The sequence below is a fragment of the Coregonus lavaretus genome (assembly GCF_964263955.1).
Source record: "Coregonus lavaretus genome assembly, chromosome: 19".
NCBI lineage: Eukaryota > Metazoa > Chordata > Actinopteri > Salmoniformes > Salmonidae > Coregonus > Coregonus lavaretus.
In genome coordinates this window covers 9,069,407-9,092,344 of record NC_140006.1, presented here as the reverse complement: position 1 = coordinate 9,092,344, position 22,938 = coordinate 9,069,407, and the positions used below count along the sequence as shown (strand labels likewise).

At 46.1% G+C, this 22,938-nt stretch overlaps 1 protein-coding gene across 1 annotated transcript in view; it reads right to left on the bottom strand.

Moving 5' to 3' along the window:
• LOC311146567 (voltage-gated potassium channel subunit beta-1-like) overlaps positions 1 to 8,593 on the bottom strand; it is a gene marked incomplete at both ends in the record, with an annotated part of 110,906 nt that extends 102,313 nt beyond the window's left edge. Inside the window, one exon of the mRNA XM_084183085.1 lies at positions 8,364 to 8,593. Within this exon, the coding sequence (XP_084039211.1) occupies positions 8,364 to 8,593 (230 nt within the window). The remainder of the gene's footprint in view (positions 1 to 8,363) is intronic.
• Between the last annotated feature and the right edge of the window lie 14,345 nt (positions 8,594 to 22,938).

Sequence of the window (22,938 nt, the reverse complement as noted above, 5' to 3'; positions counted from 1 at the left end):
AATGAATACACCCTGATCACCTGCACACACAGTTTAGTTTCATAGCAGCCACATACAGCATCAACATTTTGCTCGTTGTATAATTCCTTCCTCTCATCTACACGCTCTCCTCCTCACCCTCTCACCTTTCCTTGTGGACTTCATTGCACAACACAACAGCTGTCTGTGACCAGGCACAATAACCTCTCCAAGCCAAACCTTCATAGCATAACCGCTTACAGCTACACAGCCTACATCGTTGTCACCATATTAATGTTATAGTCAACAAACTACAACTAACGCTTTAGTAATTCTATAATCCATGTGTACAATCACTCAGGACAGTGTACGGCAAGCAGTTACACTGGTGGGCCCAGGTGGCAATAAATTCATAAAACCAAAAGTTTACCTTGACTTGGAAAAGTTGCAGTGTTGGATAGCCTTAGCCAGCTAGCTAACATAAATAGCATTCCTCTCTGTTTGAGTCAGGTTGTTGAGTATGCTAAATTAGCTGCATTAATAATAATATAATAATATGCCATTTAGCAGACGCTTTTATCCAAAGCGACTTACAGTCATGTGTGCATACATCCTGAAGTTACAAGCGCCATGCTTTACCAATTGAGCTGCCAATGAAAGATAAACTAGAAAATGTAAATGTAAATGTAAACTAAGAAGAAGAATATTCAACAAAATATAGCTAGCTCTCTCTATGTCTCTGCTGCTTCTCCTTAATTTTTGAAGAAATTAATTTGTTCAAAACTGTTCAACTATTGTCTTCTCTCTCTTTGAGTCAACTACTCACCACATTTTATGTGCTGCAGTGCTAGCTAGCTGTAGCTTATGTTTTCAGTACTAGATTCATTATCTGATCCTTTGATTGGATGGACAACATGTCAGTTTATACTGTAAGAGCTCTGATAGGTTGGAGGATGTCTCCAGAAGTCGTCATAATTACTGTGTAAGTCTATGGAAGGGGGTGAGAACCATAAGCCTCCTAGGTTTTGTATTGAAGTCAATGTACCCAGATGGCTACACCATGGTGCTATCCTAGAGGGTTCTGTTGAGGCTACTGTAGACCATTACAAAACAGTATGTTTTAATCAGTTATTTGGTGACATTAATATATTTAATATAGTTTTATCTAAAAAGGGATAACCTTTTTAAAGGAATTTGATGTATAGCATTTACTCATACTTTTTACTTTTACTCAAGTATGAGAATTGAGTACTTTTCCCACCACTGTACTTCAGTACATTTAAAACCAGATATTTATTTTATTTTACTCAAGTAGTATTGTAATGGGTGACTTCAATTTTACTTGAGTCATTTTCTATTAAGGTATCTTTACTTTTACTCAAGTATGACAATTGAGTACTTTTTACACCACAGCGTTTTGCTCATCTGCATCAAATCCATTAACATTAAATTACTGTAGTTGCGTCCATTGTGAAAACTGTCCCTTCTCTCTCCCACTGTTTCTGCTATGACACAATGACCTTACACAGATCATTAAGCCTCAATGAGTATTTCATATACAACTATTATTACTCTTACTCAAGTAATTATTATATACCTTTTTAGCAATGACTGCATTGCACCTTCCCCTTGTGCAATGCAGTCATCGACCACCCGCCCGAAGAAAGAGAGGCGGGCGAGCGACTGGTCCAACTGAGGCAGGGGAAGAGGACCACGCAGTACCTTAATAATCACTAAGCCTCCTTCATGTTGTCATAAGGAAGCGGAAATGGTAACATATAGACTTCCACGTAAACCTACAACTGTCACGACTTCCTCCGAAGCTGCCTCCTCTCCTTGTTCGGGCAGGCTTCGGCATTCGTCGTCACCGGCCTTCTAGCCACTGCCGCTCCTCATCTCATCATTCCATTGGTTTTGTCTTGTTTATTACACACACCTGGTTCATATCCCCTCATCAGTACCTGTATAAGTGTTCCCTCTGCCCCCTTGTCTTTGTGTGTGATTGTTTATTGTGGAGGTTTGATTAGCTCGGTGGAGCTCTTTGTATTTTGTATCGCCGGGTTATTTTCACCCGTGTGCTTCGTTGTTTTCCAGTGCGCCTGTTTTACCGCACTAAAGTGTTTGACGCATTGCTGCGTACTGTGTTTCGGAATAAACCTTTTATTCTGTGATTTGTCCTCCTGACCCTGACTCCTTCAAATCAGTCACCACAGAATCACACACCTGAACATGGAGTCAGCAGGAGAAGCCAACATGCCGGGAGTCTTGGCACGGGTCCCGGAGCATTTTGATATGCTTGCCAGCTTGGGAGAAGCGATGGATCGGGTTCTCCAGGTCGTCCAACGCCTGGAGAGGAGAGGACCCGATCCTTCGAGACCAGCTGAGCGACCGGATCCAGCCACCCACACCCCAGCACCCAGAGGGATTCAACTATCCTGACCTAGGGAGTATGACGGGACAGTTGCCCGCTGCCAGCGATTCCTCCTGCAGCTGGACCTCTACTTCACAACCATCAGCCCGGCTCCATCGGAGCGGGAGAAGGTGTCTGCCCTCATCTCCTGTCTCTCGGGGAAAGCCCTGGAGTGGGCCAATGCGGTTTCGAGTGAAGGAGGAGCCGCGATGGACAACTACGGGGAGTTCGCTCGCCTCTTCCGGGCAGTCATCGACCACCCACCCGAAGAAAGAGAGGGGGGTGAGTGACTGGTCCAACTGAGGCAGGGGAAGAGGACCACGCAGGACTTTGCCCTGGAGTTTCGTACTCTAGGGGCTGGGTCCGGGTGGAACGAGCGGGCCCTCATCGACCATTTCCGGTGCAGCCTGCGAGAGGACGTCCGAAGGGAGCTAGCCTAACGGGATACATGGCCATCCGGTTGGACAACCTGCTAGTTGCAAGAGGATGTCCTGGAGGGGGCCTGTCCGTTCCACCTCCCTTCAACCCGAATTCAGTTCCGATGGAGCTGGGTGGTGCAGCGAACCGGGAGAACGGAGGACGACAGCTCCAGTGTCACTCTTGTGGCAGGAGAGGACATTCTGCTGCACGCTGTCGTCAGGGTTCTTCTGGGTCAGGAGGCGGCAGGCAGGGCACTCTCACATCACCCCAGGTAGCGCAAACCCACCCTCGTTCAGAGCCCTCTGCTGCGCACTGCACCATACACGTCACCTTCCCTGATTACACAGTAGTTTCCCAGTGTAAGGCGCTGGTCGATTCAGGCGCAGCTGGGAACTTTAAGGACAGGTTTTTTGCTCATAGTCTAGGTATTCCATTTGAACCCCTATCCCTTCTACTGCCCATCAAAGCTCTTGAGTCTCCCGATTTCACTGTTGTGTTGGGGTCTTCCCTGTTTAGCACTACACAACCCCACCTTTTCATGGCTGCAGAGGGTTCTCACGGGGTGGTTGCGAGAGTGTCAGGGTAGGTGTCTAGCTGTTTCCATTGGTGCAACCACTGTGGAAAGTCCAGACACTACCTCCATCGTGCTCATTCCCCCCGAATCCCTCGATTTGGCGCACACGTTTTCCAAACCGCAGGCGACCAAATTACCACCTCATCGATCGGGGGATTGTGCGATAAACCTCCGGGTAGACGCTGTGCCTCCCAGGAGTCATGTGTAGGCTGAAACAGAGGCGATGGAGACATACGTCTACGAGTCCCTGCGCCAGGGGTTCATAAGTCCCTCCACCTCGCCCGCCTCCTTGAGTTTATTTTTTGTGAAAAAGAAAGATGGAGGTCTGCGCCGGTGCATTGATTACCGAGCACTGAACACGGGGACAATACGTTATAGTTATCCTCTAGCCCTCATTCCATTGGTAATCGAGTCAATGCATGGGGCGCTCTTCTTCACAAAATTAGATCTCCGGAGTGCGTACAACCTGGTGCGTGTCCGAGAGGGGGACGAGTGGAAGACAGCATTCAGCACAACCACGGGGCATTACGAATACCTGGTGATGCCATACGGTTTGATGAATGCTCCATCCGTCTTCCAGTCCTTTGTGAACGAGGTGTTTCGGGACATGCTTGGTCGCGGTGTAGTGGTCTACATCAATGACATTCTGGTGTATTCCGCTACACACGCCGAACATGTGTCCCTGGTTCGCAAAGTATTGGCCCGACTGTTGGAACATGACCTTCATGCCAAGGCAGAAAAGTGTCTGTTTTTCCAACAGTCCGTCTCCTTCCTCGGATACCGGATTACCACCTCAGGTGTGAAGATGGAGGGAGATCGCATTACAGCCGTGCGTAATTGGCCGACTCCAACCACGGTAAAGGAGGTGCAGTGCTTTATTGGCTTTGCCAACAACTATCGGAGGTTTATCTGGGGCTTTGGCAAGGTCGCAACTCCCATCACATCTCTGTTGAAGGGTGGGCTGTCCCGGCTCCGCTGGTCTGCTGAGGCTGACAGGGCCTTCAGTAACCTGAGGGTTCTGTTCACCTCAACCCGGGTACTGGCCCATCCCGATCCATCACTACCCTTCGTAGTGGAGGTGGATGCGTCCGAGGTAGAGATAGGCGCTGTCCTATTTCAACGCTTGGGCATGCCACCCAAGCTCCGCCCCTGTGCCTTCTTCTCCAAGAAGCTCAGCCCGGCAGAGCAGAACTACGACGTTGGTGATCGGGAGCTGTTGGCTGTTATCAGAGCCCTGACCATGTGGAGGCACTGGCTCGAAGGGGTGAAACACCCTTTCCTCGTCTGGACGGACCACCGTAACCTGGAGTACATCCGGGCAGCAAGGAGACTGAACCCTCGCCAGGCCAGGTGGACCCTATTCTTCACCTGGTTTGATTTTACAGTGTCTTACATCCCGGGTACGAACAACGTGAAGGCAGACGCACTGTCACGGCTGTACGACACAGAGGAGAGGCCAATAGACAACAACCCCATACTCCCGGCCTCCTGCATTGTGGTGCCAGTAGTATGGGCGATGGACGCGGACATAGAGCGGGCGTTACGCACAGAGCCATCTCCATCTCAGTGCCCAGCTGGGCTACAGTACGTGCCATCTCTTGTCCGTGACCGTCTGATCTATTGGGCACACACGTCCCCCTCCTCTAGTCACCCACATATCGGCCGTACAGTGCGCTGCCTGACTGGAAAGTACTGGTAGCCTACCTTTGCTAAGGACGTGAGGATGTATGTCTCCTCCTGCTCGGTGTGCGCCCAGAGCAAGGCACCTAGGCACCTCCCAGCGGGTAAGTTACAGCCTTTACCAGTTCCACAACGGCCATGGTCCCACCTGTGTATTGACTTTCTCACTGATCTTGCCCTCTCTCAGGGTAACACCACCGTCCTGGTCGTTGTGGACCACTTTTCAAAAGCCTGCCGCCTCCTTCCTCTGCCCGGTCTCTCCACGGCCCTGCAGACTGCGGAGGCCCTGTTCACTCACGTCTTCCGGCACTACGGGGTGCCAGACGACATAGTGTCTGACCGGGGTCCCCAGTTCACATCCAGGGTCTGGAAGGCGTTCATGGAACGTCTGGGGGTCTCGGTCAGCCTGACCTCTGTGTTTCACCCCGAGTCTAATGGGCAGGTGGAATGGGTGAATCAAGATGTGGGTAGGTTCCTGCGGTCCTACTGCCAGGACAGGCCGAGGGAGTGGTCGGTGTTCTTGCCATGTGCCGAATATCTCCAGAACTCTCTCCGCCATTCCTCCACTAACCTATCGCCATTTCGATGTGTTTTAGATTATCAGCCGGTTCTGGCACCATGGCATCAGAGCCAAACCGAAGCTCCTGCAGTGGATGACTGGTTTCGGCGTGCGGAGGAGACGTGAAACACTGCTCACGTCCAACTACAGCATCAGAAGGCCAACGCTGACCGCTACCACAGTGAGGCCCCGGTCTTTGTACCGGGTGATCGGGTCTGGCTCTCGACCCGGAATCTGCCCCTCCGCCTGCCCTGCCGGAAGCTGAGGCTGCGGTTTGTGGGGCCGTTCAATGTCCTGAGGAGAATAAACGAGGTTACCTATAGGTTACTACTCCCTCTATAACTCAAGACTTAATGGTCAATACACTCTGTATGGAAAACGCTGTACAGTTCATTAACTAACACACAACGACTCATTACATAAGACTCTATAACCACTTGAGTCCCACGGTCAATCCGGCGTGATTTAGTGCTTCTAAGCCCTCTTAAACATTGTGTGTTTGAGCTATAGATTTCTGTTTTTTTGCATTGGATTTGTCTAATTCTTTTGCAACCGCTGCAGCGATTGACGGGGGCTGAACTAGAGCGGTGTTTGTGAGAAGGGTGGATCTCGAAAACGGTTATTCTCACAAAATCGTCTGTAAAGTACAAACGGTTTGAGCTACAAACTATACACAAGCCACATATATTGTCTTCAGAAAGTATTCAAAATTTTGTTGTGTTACAGCCTGAATTTAAAATGGATTACATTTATATTTTGTGTCACTGGCCTACACAATGCCCTATAATGTCAAAGAGGAATTATGTTTTTCAGTTTATTTACAAATTAATTAAAAATGAAAAGCTGAAATGTTTTGAGTCAATAAGTATTCAATCCCTTTGTTAAGGCGAGCCTAAATAAGTTCAGGAGTAAAACAATTCTTAACAAGTCTACTAAGTTGCAAGGACTCTGTGCGCAATAATAGTGTTTAACATGATTTTTGAATGACTACCGCATCTCTGTACCCCACACATATAATTATCTGTAAGGTCCCTCAGTCGAGAAGTGAATTTCAAACACAGATTTAACCACAAAGACCAGGGAGGTTTTCTAATGCCTCGTAAAGAAGGGTTCCTATTGGTAGACATGTTTTTTAAAAAAAGCAGACATTGAAGATTCCTTTGAGCATGGTGAAGTTATTAATTACACTTTGGATGGTGTATTAATACACCCAGTCACTACAAAGATACAGGCGTCCTTCCTAACTCAGTTGCCGGAGAGGAAGGAAACCGAAACCGCTCAGGAATTTCACCATGAGGCCAATGGTGACTTCAAAACAGTAGTTACAGAGTTTAATGGATGTGATAGGAGAAAGATGAACAACATTGTAGTTAATCCACAATACTAACCTAATTGACAGAGTGAAAAGAAGGAAGCCTGTACAGAATAAAAATATTCCAAAACATGCATCCAGTTTGAAACAAGGCACTAAAGTAATACTGCAAAAAATGTGGCAAAGCAATTAACTTTTTGTCCTGAATACAAAGTGTTAAGTTTGGGGCAAATCCAATACAACACATTACTTAGTACCACGCTCCATATTTTCAAGCATAGTGGTGGCTGCATAATGTTATTGGTATGCTTGTAATTGTTAAGGACTTGGGAGTTTTTCCAGGATAAAAAAGAAATGGAATGGAGCTAAGCACAGGCAAAAACCTAGAGGAAAACATGGTTCAGTCTGCTTTCCATCAGACACTGGGAGATTAATTCACCTTTCAGCAGGACAATAACCTAAAACACCAGGCCAAATCTACACTGGAGCTGCTTACCAAGAAGACAGTGAATTTTCCTGAGTGGCCGAGTTACAGTTTTGACTTAAATCTACTTGAAAATCTATGGCAAGACCTGAAAATGGTTGTCTAGCAATGAACAACAAACAATTTGACAAAGCTTGAAGAATTTTGAAGAGAATAATGGGCAAATGTTGCACAATCCAGGTGTGGAATGCTCTTAGAGACTTACCCAGAAAGACTCACAATTGTAATCACTGCCAAAGGTGATTCTACAAGGTATTGACTCAGGGGTGTGAATACTTATGTAAATGAGATATTTCTGTATTTCATTTTCAATAAATTTGCAAACATTTCTAAAAACATGTTTTCACTTTGTCATTATGGGGTACTGTGTGTAGATTGGTGAGAATTGTTTTTCCATTTAATCCAATTCAGGCTGTAACACAACAAAATGTGGAATAAATCAAAAGGTATGAATACTTTCTGAAGGCACGGTAAGAGTCTTTAGAAGGTAAGGGCTTCTGTTCTTCTACATAGATCATAGGAAATCCCAGGACATAGTGTCTACAATACCGTAATATGCTCACATAGTTGTTGTCACAAACTCAGGTGGATATTACCTTCCCACTGAACAAACAATTTCTGTACTTACAACATTCTTATAAAACATTTTTTGCTTGGTGGACCATATTTGTTTATTGACATTTGTCAATAAAACTCATGAATGCAACTGTTTGTCAAATTGTTTTGTGTTCTACTTGTAGCCCTGGTTGTCCTGAAACAAAAATGGTAACACACTTCAATGTGACACTTCCTGGTTCCAACTGAGTCTAATGCTTTATAACACATGAATAAGCTGCTACAACAATAAATCGTAAACACGCTATACGAATACTCATTACTTAAGCATCAATAACTAATTAACTAAGCATGTATAACACATGAATAAGCGCTCATTACCACTATTACAACAGTAATTAATCTACGTACCGGTACTTCATGCCAGTGAGCTTGGCGGTGGACTCCTTGAGGTTGTGGTGGTAGCGGTTGGTAAAGGAGCCCAGGCTGCGGGCGATGAGGGCCACCGTACGGAAGCGTGCCCGCGCCTGGCTGGCCGTGTTGGCGCTGGTGGAGTTCTGCTTGCTGTGCCCTCCATTCCCTGGGGGCCTCAACCCTCCTCTTCCTCCGTCCTGGTCCGAACATGCAAACGACACCTGCATGGTGGTGGCTGTACTGTCGGTGGTGGTGGGCTACTGGGGCTGCTTGCCCTGCTCCAGGCTTCACTCGGCTGTATGTGTCTGTAGTGTCTTTGTCTCTCCTTTGGTAGTCCTGCACTTCACTGTTTTGTCTAAAAGTCACCTCTGTCACTCTCTCTCTCTCTCTCTCTCTCTCTCTCTATTTATGTCTCAATTTGTCTCTCGCTCTCTCTATCCTGTTCTCCTTCTCGTTCTGTCTCTCAATCTACCTCTTTCTCTTCTGTTTGTTCTATCTGGCTCTCAGCCCTTCTCTTTTTCTTCCCTCCTCTCCTCTCAGGCTAGTCTGTGCCACTGAGGAGGTTCTCTGGGTGTAGGGGACAGCGGGTCCACAGTAGTGGAGGGGTCTCCTTCGCCCTCCAGCGTCGGCTAAGCCCTCCAGTCAAAAACCAGGAGCAGACTGCACTGCATACAGAGCAGCACACACAGACACACACACTCTCTCACACACAGACTCTCTTACTCACTAATAACCAAATCTTCACAGACCAACACACGCACTCACGCTCTCACATACACAGACAAATCTTCAGTCTTCCAAATCTACACACTGTCACATGCAGAGACAAACATTCTTACACCAAGCCAGATATCCATAACGTTGGAGACTAAAGGAATGAAGAGATTATTGGATTGTCCTTAAACTTCAAGGAGAAGTGAGCTGTCCTGTGAAGAAAGCCCCACCAAGTCCGAGTCCCACCAAGACTTGCATCCCACCACGACCTTTGGTAGTGTAGAGAGCTGATGTGCAAGCTTCCTAGCCCGGGAAGTTCCGCATCTAAAAGTCCACCATGCTGAGAAGAGAGGGACAGCTTCCAATGCTCTGCTCAGAAGGAAAATGGGGTGAAAGCGCTCCGTTTGATACAGAGACGCCAGAATGATAGCGAAGAAGCGAAGAAGAGGAGGAGGAGTAGGAGGAAGGAAAAGGACGAAGCATGATCCCTCTCTTCTGGAAGGAAAGGACAGGCGTACAATGAGAGGGGGAGTGAGGAGCTGAGAAGGAATGTATGGTGGTGAGTGTGAGAGTGAGCGAGGGAGTGAATGAAAGAGAGAGACAGGCTGCTGCCTCTAAATGACTGGCTGAAAAAACCACAGTGTTTTCTCACTAGCAACACACAGAGAGAGGAGAACACAGTGTGGATGGAAGGGACAGAGCTGAAGCCAAGTGGTGTGTGTGTGTGTGTGTGTGTGTGTGTGTGTGTGTGTGTGTGTGTGTGTGTGTGTGTGTGTGTGTGTGTGTGTGTGTGTGTGTGTGTGTGTGTGTGTGTGTATCAGAGAGTGTTTGTTTCTTGAGGTAGATGCTCAGTGGTATTATAAGCCGCGTTAACTACGGGTGCTGGGTGGTGGGATGGTAAAACTGCAGAAGAGGTGTAAGAACTTGTGTTTTCCGTTGCGTTATTGATATAAATGATAATAATATTGGATATTTATTTTAAAAATATATTAATAAAATCTTCAAACTATACAACAAAGCCTTGACATTACACTACCGTGAGGTTGAGTTTTTCTAGTTGATTCCTTCCTGTAGTCTAACAGTAGCATTTACAAGGTCAAGGTCAATCAAAATCAAAATGTCTCAGAAAAATATATATTGACAAAATTAATAAATTGCCACGGCTGAATTTCTGTAGTTCATTGCTTCCCATGGCGCCCCCTTCTGGCTATTGGGAAAAAATTCATAGTGTGGTTTCAAAATGTATATGGCAAGGTGAGCGATCCCGGATAAAATTAACAAACTTACAAAGAGGGAAAGATGTAGGAGGACTATCCGTACCAAACTTTAAATTGTATTTCCTGGCACTAGCATTTCACCCCATCCTAAATAGGTTTAGACATGGTTATTCTGCCCCCTGGCTGAGTATAGAGAGAAATATGGTGTCTCCTATTCCCCTGGAAGAGGTGGTCTTCACTGATATATCCCTTATTAAACAATGTAAACTACTGTTTGGTCCTATTGTTTCTCACACATTTCTATTTGGCGCAAAAATGTAAGACAATGTAACTGGGAATCAAAATGGCATGCCCATATCCCAATATTTCACAATAATGCCTTGCGATCTGGAGGGAGGCCTTTTACATCCCCCCAATGGTCCAAATGTGGAATCCGTATCCTTACCGATATCATGGACAGTAATGGTTTGAGAACATTCCAAGATTTAAAAGATACATACACATTACCAGGCAACTGTTTTCTATATGTACAACTTAGGTCAGCTATGCTGGTATAAGGGTTGGTGTGAGGTGTGACCCACGTGCGGTGCAGGATAGACAGTAGGCAGTAGGCAAATATGGACTGCTCCTCTGGCCCATAACCCTCCCAGTCCACCAGAAATTGGAGACCCCTCCCCACTCACCGGTAGTCCAGGATCCGGTCCACAGTAAAAGCTGGCTGCCCTCTGACGAGGCGCAGCAGGGGGTAAAGGACGAGGACAGGGAGCCAGGGGACAGGTTGCGACAAGCTTGAGGAGGGACACATGGAATGTGGGATGCACCCGCATGGTGGGGGGAATTTGCAGGCGGTAGGCCACTGGGTTGACTCGCCGCACCACTCTAAATGGCCCGACGAACCGGGGGGACAGCTTCCTAGACTCCACGTGGAGGGGAAGATCCTGCGTGGAGAGCCACACCCTCTGTCCCGGGCGAAAGACCGGGGCCAGGCGACGGCTGCGGTTGGCCTGATGTTGATCCATTCCCATGGAACAGCTTCAAGGATTCTGCTTTGATGGAGTAACATGTCAGGCCATTTTTCAGGTGCACAGGCTCGACTGAAAGAGGTATTTCCAGGGGTCCATGTACAGCATGTGCACAGTAGGAACCATTCACTGGTTTTGGTTTTGCAAGAAGTTACCCGCGAGGTGAGCCTGACACACTGAACTTTGTGCAGGGCATGGCCGTCGTCATAAGGGAATCACACAAGCGCAAACAGTTATACGAGTCGCTTTTTGGTGTGGAAGAAGTAATGATCAACATCCTAGGGCTGTGTCCAACCAGGTGGTGCGTGCACACAAAAGCTATCTTGCACGTGAAATAAAAGTTAAATACAAATATTTGTAAAATCTCCAATAAAAACAACCATTCTATCAGATCTTTCAGCACCCTGACAGAGTTGAGTTGACGTTAGACAAACATCTGCCGGAGTTGATATGTTTTACTTCTTCATTCAAGTCGTGTATACACAGTAGCAATTTAATTTTTCCTCAGTTGCTTTATGACTCTAAAACCTAATTAAATGTAACATATTTGAACCAAAATTCATATTCTATCTTAATCTATCAGGCAGATGGAGTTGACAGTTTATGATTGTGACCATGGTGATTCCAATATTGTTTGTATAGATCTATCAAAGTAGAGAACTTTACAGACTATGAGTGGTCTTGTTGCACTACATGTAATGAGGACATGAATAAGGGGTCCTTATGGTATAGCTGACCCTGTTCAGTCTGATGGAGTTCATTACATTTCCGGACACATATTTTAAGAATCACAGTTTTGAGAGAAATATTTGTAAAAGTCACAGAGGACTATTGCAAGAAACTACTGTACATAAGATAATTTCTCAGTTAATATCCGTTATTGCCATATTTTTTAAACATTTTGTAAAAAATAATTTGGAGAGCTTCAAATTGGGATCCTTTGCTCCAGACAAGGGCATTTTCAGGCATAGAGCCGACATCGAAATTAATAATATTGAAAGTATTTAGAAAATTCCAAAAACAAATATTTTCCCTTATAGAATTCCAGTAAACTTACATTTTAAGCTCAAATAATGCAACAAAATAAAATAAAAATTCAACTATACAAATTACGTTTCCCTGCAGTATAAGGATTGTCCCGACTTTAAAGAATTCCTGAGCTAATTTCCTGATATTCTACACATTTTGCCATGAGGCTGAAAGAAAATCATGGCTAATGATGTGTTCATATGCTATCTGGGGGGCCCAACCTCCAGGGGGACGCTGATGTCCATCACGCTTGTGCCTCAATGCCTGTAAGCCAAAACGTCCTGTTTGTCCAACCCATTTAAAAGTATGTCACTCAAAGATGTCAACTAGAACTGACACATTCTAGGTTGGAAGAATCCCCAACGGGCGATGATGACTCTGATTATCCCCCCGCTAGCTACTTTACCACAGTAAGAATCTATAAATGAGTTGTGGAACAGATAGCTTAGATTAGAATGTCACTGAGACAGAGACTCAGCCTATATAAGAAACTGTGATATGCACACAGGGGAATATGAAAATGCACAATTAGGTTGTTAGAAATTCCACAAAACGTAAGATTAAGACTTCCTGGTTAAATAAAGATAAAAGAAAAAATATAATTCACCAAGGCCAATTTATGAATCACATTGTCAGTAGGTATCGTTTATTGCAGGCAATTCCTTTCTCAAACCTGAAAACACACAGTACAAACCAGTGAGTTGTCACCAGGAGTGTAGGCAAAACTTAATTATGTAGAAACAACAGTGCATATATTGCACATAAGAGAATACACTGTGGATAAAGAGGGGAAACGTTTTGAATGAGGTTGTGACGTCACTGCTGCTGCTGTAGTCAGCTGATGGTTGACGTCTCTCTCTCTTGTTTTCTTTCTCTCCATTTCTCTTTTGATTTCTTAATTTCTTTCTCTATTTCTATCTTTATCTCTCCCTACACTCTGTTGCTTTATTTCTCTCTTTCTCTCTCTTCCTATCGCTCTCATTTCTTATTTGCTTTCTTTCTCTCTCTCTCTCCATCCCATCTCCTTCATGTTCCTTTCTATTTCCCTGTCTCCTTCCCCCCCTTCCCCTCTCTTTCCCCCCAGCCCATCTGCCCCCCTCTCCCCATGCTAAATCACCATTCACCACGGCTCTCTCTGTCTCCATGCCAGACCATCCTAATCCCTTATGTTGTGGATGTGCCTGGGAGCAGTAGTCATTAATATGAAGCTCGTGTCTAGAACTACAGAACCGTACTACTAGAACTAGAATCAGCCTCTAAGGGGTTGGCATTGATTCCATGCTAACTTATTAGGCAGATCAAATATCACCCTGGGCCGTTTAGCACAAATGTACTGCTGATCAGAAGGAAGCTGAGGGAGAGAGAGGGGTGTAGGCAGGTGGAATGTTTTGTGTTAAAGTCATCTGTTTTTGTTAGCAAAGCAATGCTATTGATTTGATGTGTATCACTGAGTAAGGGAAGATTTTGGCTGATCGACGTTATGGTTGCTATGGTGATTCATCATCATCATCACCACCACCACCATCATCTTCGAGTCTATTCAAATTCCAATTCCAACATTTCCTCATTGAAAAGCATTAAAGAGAATGGGAATTGGAATTTCAGTGTACTTATTGAATTGTCTGGAATTTAAATGGAATTGACCCCAACCCTGATACGCACCATATGTTTACAGTGATAAAGCGGTTAGGGAGTCATTACATCCAGAACCAAAAGGCCCTATCCCTGGCATTAGTGTTGGTGAATAAATGCCTGTGTGTTCGCCTGAAGCACATCAACCATAGTACAAACAGACAGCTATAAAGGATTAGAGGTTTACTTGACAGGCTGGGCAATTTTGAATATATAGCTCTGTAAAAGGCATATGCACAAATGAGCATCTTACAGCAAGCTATAGGCTTGGGCGTTTATATGATAAACTATAGGCTTTTCTTATACTATATATACACTTCCCTCTGTGTTTATACTTAACACAAATATAAACGCAACATGCAACACTTTCAACAATGTTGCTGAGTTACAGTTCATATCAGGAAATCAGTCAATTGAAATAAATTCATTAGGCCCTAATCTATGGATTCCACATGACTGGGCAGGAGCGCAGCCATTGGTGGGCCTGGGAGGGCATAGGCCCACCCACTGGGGAGACAGGCCCAGCCAATAAGAATTTCCCCCACTATGATGAAACTGGCTCTCATGAGGACCACCACAGGAAAGGAAGACCCAGAGTTACCTCTGCTGCAGAGGATAAGTTTATTAGAGTTAACTGCACCTCAGATTGCAGCCCAAATAAATGCTTCACAGAGTTCAAGTAACAGACATATCTCAACATCAACTGTTCAGAGGAGACTGCGTGAATCAGGCCTTCATGGTAAAATTGCTGCAAAGGAACCACAACTACAGGACATCAATAAGAAGAAGACACTTGCTTGGGCCAAGAAACATGAGTAATGGACATTAGACCGGTGGAAATCTGTCCTTTGGTCTGATGAGTCCAAATATGAGATTTTTGGTTCCAACCGCCGTGTCTTTGTGAGATGCAGAGTAGGTGAATGGATGATCTCTGCATGTGTGGTTCCCACCGTGAAGCATGGAGGAGGAGGTGTGATGGTGTGGGGGTGCTTTGCTGGTAACACTGTCAGTGATTTATTTAGAATTCAAGGCACATTTAACCAGCATGGCTACCACAGCATTCTGCAGCGAGATGCCATCCCATCTGGTTTGCGCTTAGTGGGACTATCATTTGTTTTTCAACAGGACAATGACCCAAAACACACCTCCAGGCTGTGTAACGGCTATTTGACCAAGAAGGAGAGTGATGGAGTGCTGCATCAGATGACCTGGCCTCCACAATCACTCGACCTCAACCCAATTGAGATGGTTTGGGATGAAATGGACCGCAGAGTGAAGGTAAAGCAACCAACAAGTGCTCAGCATATGTGGGAACTCCTTCAAGACTGTTGGAAAAGCATTCCAGGTGACTACCTCATGAAGCTGGTTGAGAGAATGCCAAGAGGGTGCAAAGTTGTCATCAAGGCAAAGGGTGGCTACTTTGAAGAATCTCAAATATAAAATATATTTTGATTTGTTTAACACTTTTTGGGTTACTACAATATTCCATATGTATTATTTCATAGTTTTGATGTCTTCACTATTATTCTACAATGTAGAAAATAGTAAAAATAAAGGAAAACCCTTGAATGAGTAGGTGTGTCCAAACATTTGACTGCTTCTGTATGTCAATATATTATTTTTCCGTGTGGGTGTGATTAACTTTGATTAAAATCAGGCTCGTTGACATAACAAACAAAGAGCCTTTCATGCCATATTTGGAGACACACCAGTACATTCTACTGTGGACTTAACATGAGGAAGCCATACCATATTTGGAAAAACCTTTCAGTTTGTGGTCTTATTTACATACATTTGTTGAGAATATGTTCATGGGTCAGTGTGGGCCATTTAGTTGATCAGTTCCTTGTGTTGACCTTCATAGTCCCAAGTCAAGAGCTAAAACAGAATCATACACTATACACACTATCATACACAGGTTCTCATTATACAGAACAATAAAAATGTGATATGTTGCATCGAGTTCTAGTCATCACCACTAACTAACTCTATTGGACATTAGTGCAGTGATATTGATCCTTCACATACTGTTCTGCTGAACCTGTTACACGTTTCACGTAGGGTCAAGAACACAGAGGAACTAATGAGCATACCTGACTCCTCCCCTGAGGTCACACCTGATTGGCCTATTACCCATGAGACATGACCAATGAGATGAAAGTGTGTGTATGCAAATTAGAATCAGTACAGTTAATGTGTGAGGGTGGATAAGACCACGGGTTTTATAGTGGAAAGATTGCCATCTAGTGTTGGAGGACAGCCACTACAGTAGTGATATGAGATGCTCATGTCTCTGTCCTCCCTGTACTATCAGACCCTGTATGTGGGTAGAGGAAGGTGGAGGGTCCCCCACTCTCTGTTGTCCATCTGGGGGGTCTTCACTGATGTTCAGAGACAAGTCCTTACAGAAAAATCCACACTTGAGAAATGATTGTGGTGCTACAATCCCAGACACTTCCAACAGCAGACCTTTTCAGTTGTTTATATCTTTCCAACTAACCCACCATCTGGGTGGGCCGCGGACACTCGTCTGCTGTGTTTCAAAAATGGAGTGCTGAACGACAATGTCTGTGACCCTCCAGTGCTGCTCCACGTCTTTTTGTCTGCTTTGTTGTCACTTTTGTCTGCAACTTGTATTTTCTACCACACATTTGGCTTTAGCCAGGGTGAATCACAAGGCATTAGCCGTGAACCCACTTCTCATCCACCATTTTGGAAACACTGCCTTACAATACCACCTGTATGACAATAAATCCTCAATCTCTCTCCAACTGCTCCCTGTCCTCCTCAGTAACATGTGAAGGTGTTATCTGCTGTTGTCAGTAGCTGAGTGTAGATGCGGTGAGGAATCAAGCGCAGGAAACACGGGCGTTCGTCAACAGACTTTAGTAACAAAAATACAGCACCAAACAGGCGAACAGCCAACCCAACCGGGAGGCAAAATACAAAGTACGCACAACACACACAGTGCGTAAAAATGACGATAGCGCACACAGTGCGGACTCTCGGAAAACAACAATCCAGAGAGTAAATACCAAAGAGCAACAGCTTGACAAATAAACATGTTCGTTCATCACGCTGCGTCTTGGTCCTCCACTCACTCTCTTAACGACGATCGTGACAGAAGAACCCACCATACAAGGACCAAGCAGCGTGTCCAGGAGCAGGCAGACTGGACATGGGAGGAAGCGCCGGGAAAGGAGATGGAGAGGTTGGCGATGGCCTAGGTGGGCAAATCGTGGTCCTGGGAGGACATGCTCGGGGGCAAAGGGCCATGGGCTAGGATTAAGGCCCTGGCGAGAGAGGAGCAGCGGCGTCAGCAGTGTCATCGTCAGACGGACGAGAGGCAACCCCAAACAATTTTTTGGGGGGGGCACACGGCATGGGCGGCTGGGCAGCAGGAGGCTGCCACAGGGCGATTTGGAGAGGAGGCCACCGGGTTTGGGGGGCCAGAAGGCAGGTTGGCGGAGCCTGGATGGAGAGCAGAGCCAACTCCCCGTACTCAGGCATGGCAGCATGAGACTGGTCAGGTTCCGGGGTATGCGGAGCTGCGTACTGTGCCACGAGTGGTCCGGCATAGTCCGGTACGTCCTGTGCGAGCACCCCGCACGTGTTGTGCGAAGTTGGGCATGCAGCCAGGACGGAGTGTGCCGGCTCAGCGCTCGTGGCCTCCAGTGCCTCTCCTCGGTCCCGGATATCCTGCGCCAGTGTCACGTGCTGTTATGCCAGTACGGGTACACAGCCCTGTACGTCCTGTGTTGATGCCTCACACAGAGTGTGTGAAGGTAGGCATTCAGCCAGGACGGGTTGTGGCAGCTCTTCACTCCAGGTCTCCTATCCGTCTCCACAGCCCGGCCCGGCCTGTCCCTGCTCCTCGCACCAAGCCTACGGTGTGCGTCGCCAGCCCGGTCCAGCCTGTCCCTGCACCACGCACCAAGCCTACGGTGTGCGTCGCCAGCCCGGTCCGGCCTGTCCCTGCTCCTCGCACCAAGCCTACGGTGTGCGTCGCCAGCCCGGTCCGGCCTGTCCCTGCTCCTCGCACCAAGCCTACGGTGTGCGTCGCCAGCCCGGTCCGGCCTGTTCCTGCACCACGCACCAAGCCTACGGTGTGCGTCGCCAGCCCGGTCCGGCCTGTCCCTGCTCCTCGCACCAAGCCTACGGTGTGCGTCGCCAGCCCGGTCCGGCCTGTCCCTGCTCCACGCACCAAGCCTACGGTGTGCGTCGCCAGCCCGGTCCGGCCTGTCCCTGCTCCTCGCACCAAGCCTACGTTGTGCGTCGCCAGCCCAGTCCGGCCTGTTCCTACTCCACGCACCAAGCCAGGGGTGCGCATCGTCAGCCCCGTCCGGCCCGTTCCTACTCCACGCACCAAGCCAGGGGTGCGAGTCGTCAGCCCGGTCCGGCCCGTTCCGGCTCCACGCACCAAGCCAGGGGTGTGCATCGTCAGCCCGGTCCGGCCCGTTGCTACTCCACTCACCAAGCCAGGGGTGCGCATCGTCAGCCCGGTTCGGCCCGTTCCTACTCCACGCACCAAGCCAGGGGTGCGAGTCGTCAGCCCGGTCCGGCCCGTTCCGGCTCCACGCACCAAGCCAGGGGTGCGCGTCGTCAGTCCAGCACAACCCGTGCCTGGGTCACCGGTGCCTGGTAAGGTACCGGTCAACTGCTCCACTACGGAGCTGAAGCTAACCGCTCCTGCTACGTCCAGTTCAGCTCCAGCCAGCGGGGCCAGACCGGACCAGGGGCGCTATGGGGGGTTTATTGGAGGGTGGTGGGCAAGGCCGGAGCCAGAACCGCCGCCGAGGAGGAATGCCCACCCAGCCCTCCCCTGTTTTGCTCTAGTTGAGGCGCGGTCGCAGTCCGCGCCTTTAGGGGGGGGTACTGTAACACCCTGGCTCTGGGACTCTATATGTTGAGCCAGGGTGTGTTCTTTCTATGTGGTTTATTTCTATGTTGGCCTGAGTGACTCCCAATCAGAGGCAACGAGTGTCAGCTGGGGCTGGTTGTCTCTGATTGGGAGCCATATTTAAACTGTCTGTTTTTCCCTTTGTGTTTGTGGGTTCTTGTTCCGTGTTGGTCTATGTTACCTAGGACGTTACGAGTCGTTTGTTGTTTTTGTTGACTGTCCGTGTTTATCGCTACTGATAAATAAACATGTTCGTTCATCACGCTGCGCCTTGGTCCTCCACTCACTCTCTTAACGACAATCATGACAGCTTTTTAGAATATTAGGTACACTAGGTGGAGAGAGACATGCTGCATTGAACATGTCATAATAGCATTATTAAACACGTTTAGTAGTAAAACTCAACAGACATAATATAATGAAATACTAGCAACGTGTTAAATAAATGAACAAAGAAGTTCTATAGACATGTTATTAATATTTATTAAAATCAAGCTTGTTGATGTAATGAACACAGAGCCTTTCATTACATATTAGGAGACACACCAGTACATTCTACTGTGGACAGAAGAGGAAGCCATGCCGTATTTGGAAAAACCTTTTAGTATGCGGTTTTATTTACAGACATGAGTTAAATATATGTTCATGGGCCAGTGTGGACCTTTATAGTCCCAGGTAAAAAGCTCAAACAGAATCCTACACTATACACACTATCATAAACAGGTTCTCAGTCACAGGAGGCTGCTGAGGTGAGGAAGACTCATAATAATGGCTGGAATGGAGTTAATGGAATGGAATGGTATCAAACACATGGAAACCATGTGTTTGATGTGTTCGATACCATTCCATTTATTCCATTCCAGCCATTACTATGAGCCGGTCCTCCCCAATGAAGGTGCCAACAGCCGTCTGTGCTCTCAGTATACAGAACACGAAAACGTGCAATGTTGCATTGTGTTCTGTTCATCACCACACTCACTAACTCTATTGGACATTGGTGTAGTAATATTGGTCCTTCACATGCTGTCCTGTTGAACTTGTTACACGTTTCACTCTAGGGTCAAGGTCACAGAGGAACTGATGAGCATACCAGACTCCTCCCTGAGGCCACATCTGATTGGCCTATTACCCATGAGACACGACCAATGAGATGAGAGTTGATACCCACACTGCGTATGCAAATGAGAAACATTACAGTAAATGGCTGAGTTCCAGGCCAACTACACTGCAGACGCATGCCAGATCTCAAAATGGATAGGATAGGTGTTTAACATTTCATCCACATCATGTGATATAGTAATCTGATGCAGACTGCCCAGTCGATGATGTGGCACACAACCATTGGTTGATTCAGTGCAACGTTTGCAGTGTAGTCAGCCTGGAACTTAACCAACGTGTGAGGGTGGATGAGACCATGGTTTTCATAGTGGGAGGAAAGCCACTACTATACCCTGTACTGTCAGAGGGGGACCCTCCACCTTCCTCTCCCCACATACACAGTCTGAGTCAGACCGTGTGTGACAGTAGAGGAAGGTGGAGGGTGCCCCTCTCTCTGTGGTCCATTTCGGGATCTTCACCGATGTTCAGAGACAAGTCCTTGAAGCACAATCTACACTTGAGAAATGTTCATAGTGTTATATGTTTAGATATCTACTCACTTTCTCACATTTAACATTGTTTGCCATTCATAAAACCAAATGCACAGTGAGGTGAAAAGGTACGTGAACCCCTGCACAGTTTTCACATCATGTTGTTGTGTTAGAGTTTAAACATTTAGGCCTAGATTCAATCAGATCAAGCATTTACCAGTGATAGCCGACACCCATATAGCCAATGTTTAGGCGTGTCGGAGGTGTAACTGCGTTGGAGCTGTCAAATCAGTGAGCAGCTACTTGTCATGACTCTACCTGGGTGAGGATCAAAGGCCTCATATCAGCCAAGACAATGGCCGACAACAACCAGACCCTCTTACCCACGGGGGGACACTATATTTCAACATCCAAATGTTGGGAATGATGAGAAATGGAATATGGAAAATTAATGTATATTTTGTGATGTCATCAAAAATTGTATGAAGGTGTTATAATGAAAACATTGTGACTTGAAGAGCTTTTACACTGTGTATATCAGGTTTACATCCTTTATGCTGTGTAGAAAATATCAAGGAGGAAGACAATGTTTCCGTGAAGATAGGAATGTGATTTTAGCTTCTAACAAAATCATACTGATAATAATACTTTTGCCTCGTAACTAGCCACGCCCGAGGGAGCTCAAAGAGCGTGTCAGTATGACGGAAACGCCCCTCTTTACCAGAGTGCATAAAAGACTGAGATAAGAATTATCAGATCAGACTAGACAGACCTCAAGCTGCAGCTTTTGCCCATTTTGGTCCCGACCCTGAAAATCAACACGAGGTGAAAACGACAAAGTTGCCTCCACTAACAATCAATGTTACGGCTGAGTAGCTGTTCTAAGTACTGTCTCTAAGAAGGTGAATTTAAGTGGGACCATCCTGTTACTCTCTTCAAACTATCATCTACCACACTGCTCTCATCACCCCACAGGGAATCATCAACACGGCTGATTAGCCGTAAACAGACGACTAAGAAGAAGGACATTGTGACCTCGTGGACAATCTGAGCATTACATCTGAGCCTTACATCTAAAAGGCCATCCGAAAAGAGAAGGCCCTATCGACCCTTCCCACAAAGGCCTGGGTCCAACAGAGACGACGAAGACAAACACGTAGATACATGCATTACTTCTTACCAAACGGGTGGCAGTTCTGGCAAAGTATTAGGATTACTATGAGCTTAGGTCCATGTGTATCCAAGTGTTTCTCTCTCTCTCTCTCTTTAACTCGCCATCTTTTGTAACAAGTGTCATATTGTGTTAATCCGCTAGAGACCCGTTTTCATTGTATTAAGTTTCTAATCCCTACCTATATCGTGTATGTGTTTGTATCTTGTGTTATCATTTTTAATTAGTTAGTAAATAAATAATTAAATCAATTTGTGTGGTACGGAATGATCAGTAAGACCCGGGTTCGTGCAAACTTAAAGAGCCTACGACTTTCAGAATGAGACTGATATGAGGTAAATGATTAATAAATGACTGTTAAATGATAAGAGATGTCTAGATATCTTTAGAGTTAATTCGGGAAACGGTAACTCGATAAACAACTTTTCACGTGGTGCCCAAAATTCCTAATGAGTTAATTGCTACATGATTAATTTAATCTAGTAGGTAATTATTCGATAAATAATAGTAATCACAATAATGAAAGGCACGTCACGACATTCTCTTGATCATTGTCATGAAGCCACACCCATCCCACTCGCTTTAGAAGTTCAGAACAAGAATGTGTAGGCTATATAGAAATAATGATGCTCAAATTGAAAATAATGAGGATTTCTATCAGCCTAATCGAGGTGTAGGTTGTAAGGGACTTCTCTTAATGCGACTCCGTGCAGCCAATGGCAATGTCCACTTTAGGTATAATGTCAGGAGCCGCTTGTGGATTTGACAGCTCTAATGCAGTTCCACCGCCGACACCGCCAAAACAACCGCTATGTGGATGTCGGCTAAAGTGGATCTGATTAAATAGAGCCCTTAATGTATTGATATTTTCCACACTTACCCTTTTTCTGAGGATGCAATTCTTACATGATCAGATATTATTTGGTATGTGCAGTCCCTATACTATTATGGCTGGTGCACTAAACACTGTAGCTATAGCCATCTGTGGCTTAAACGTTTTTCATCTAAGGAACACAGCAACAATTTGAAACCTACTTTCATTTTACTCATGCAGAACAATTTATCCATGCCTTCATCACATCTCGCCTAGATTACTGTAACGTGCTTCTACCTCTTCCACCTGAATAATCTCCAACTCATACAAAATATGGATGCCAGAGTCCTAACAGGAACCAAAAACTGAACACATTACTCAAATTCTTGCCTCACTTCACTGGCTCCCCATACATACCTGTATTGACTGTTAACCTACATTCCTAGGCCGTGTCTAGACTTGACAGTTCATGCAGCTTTAGTAT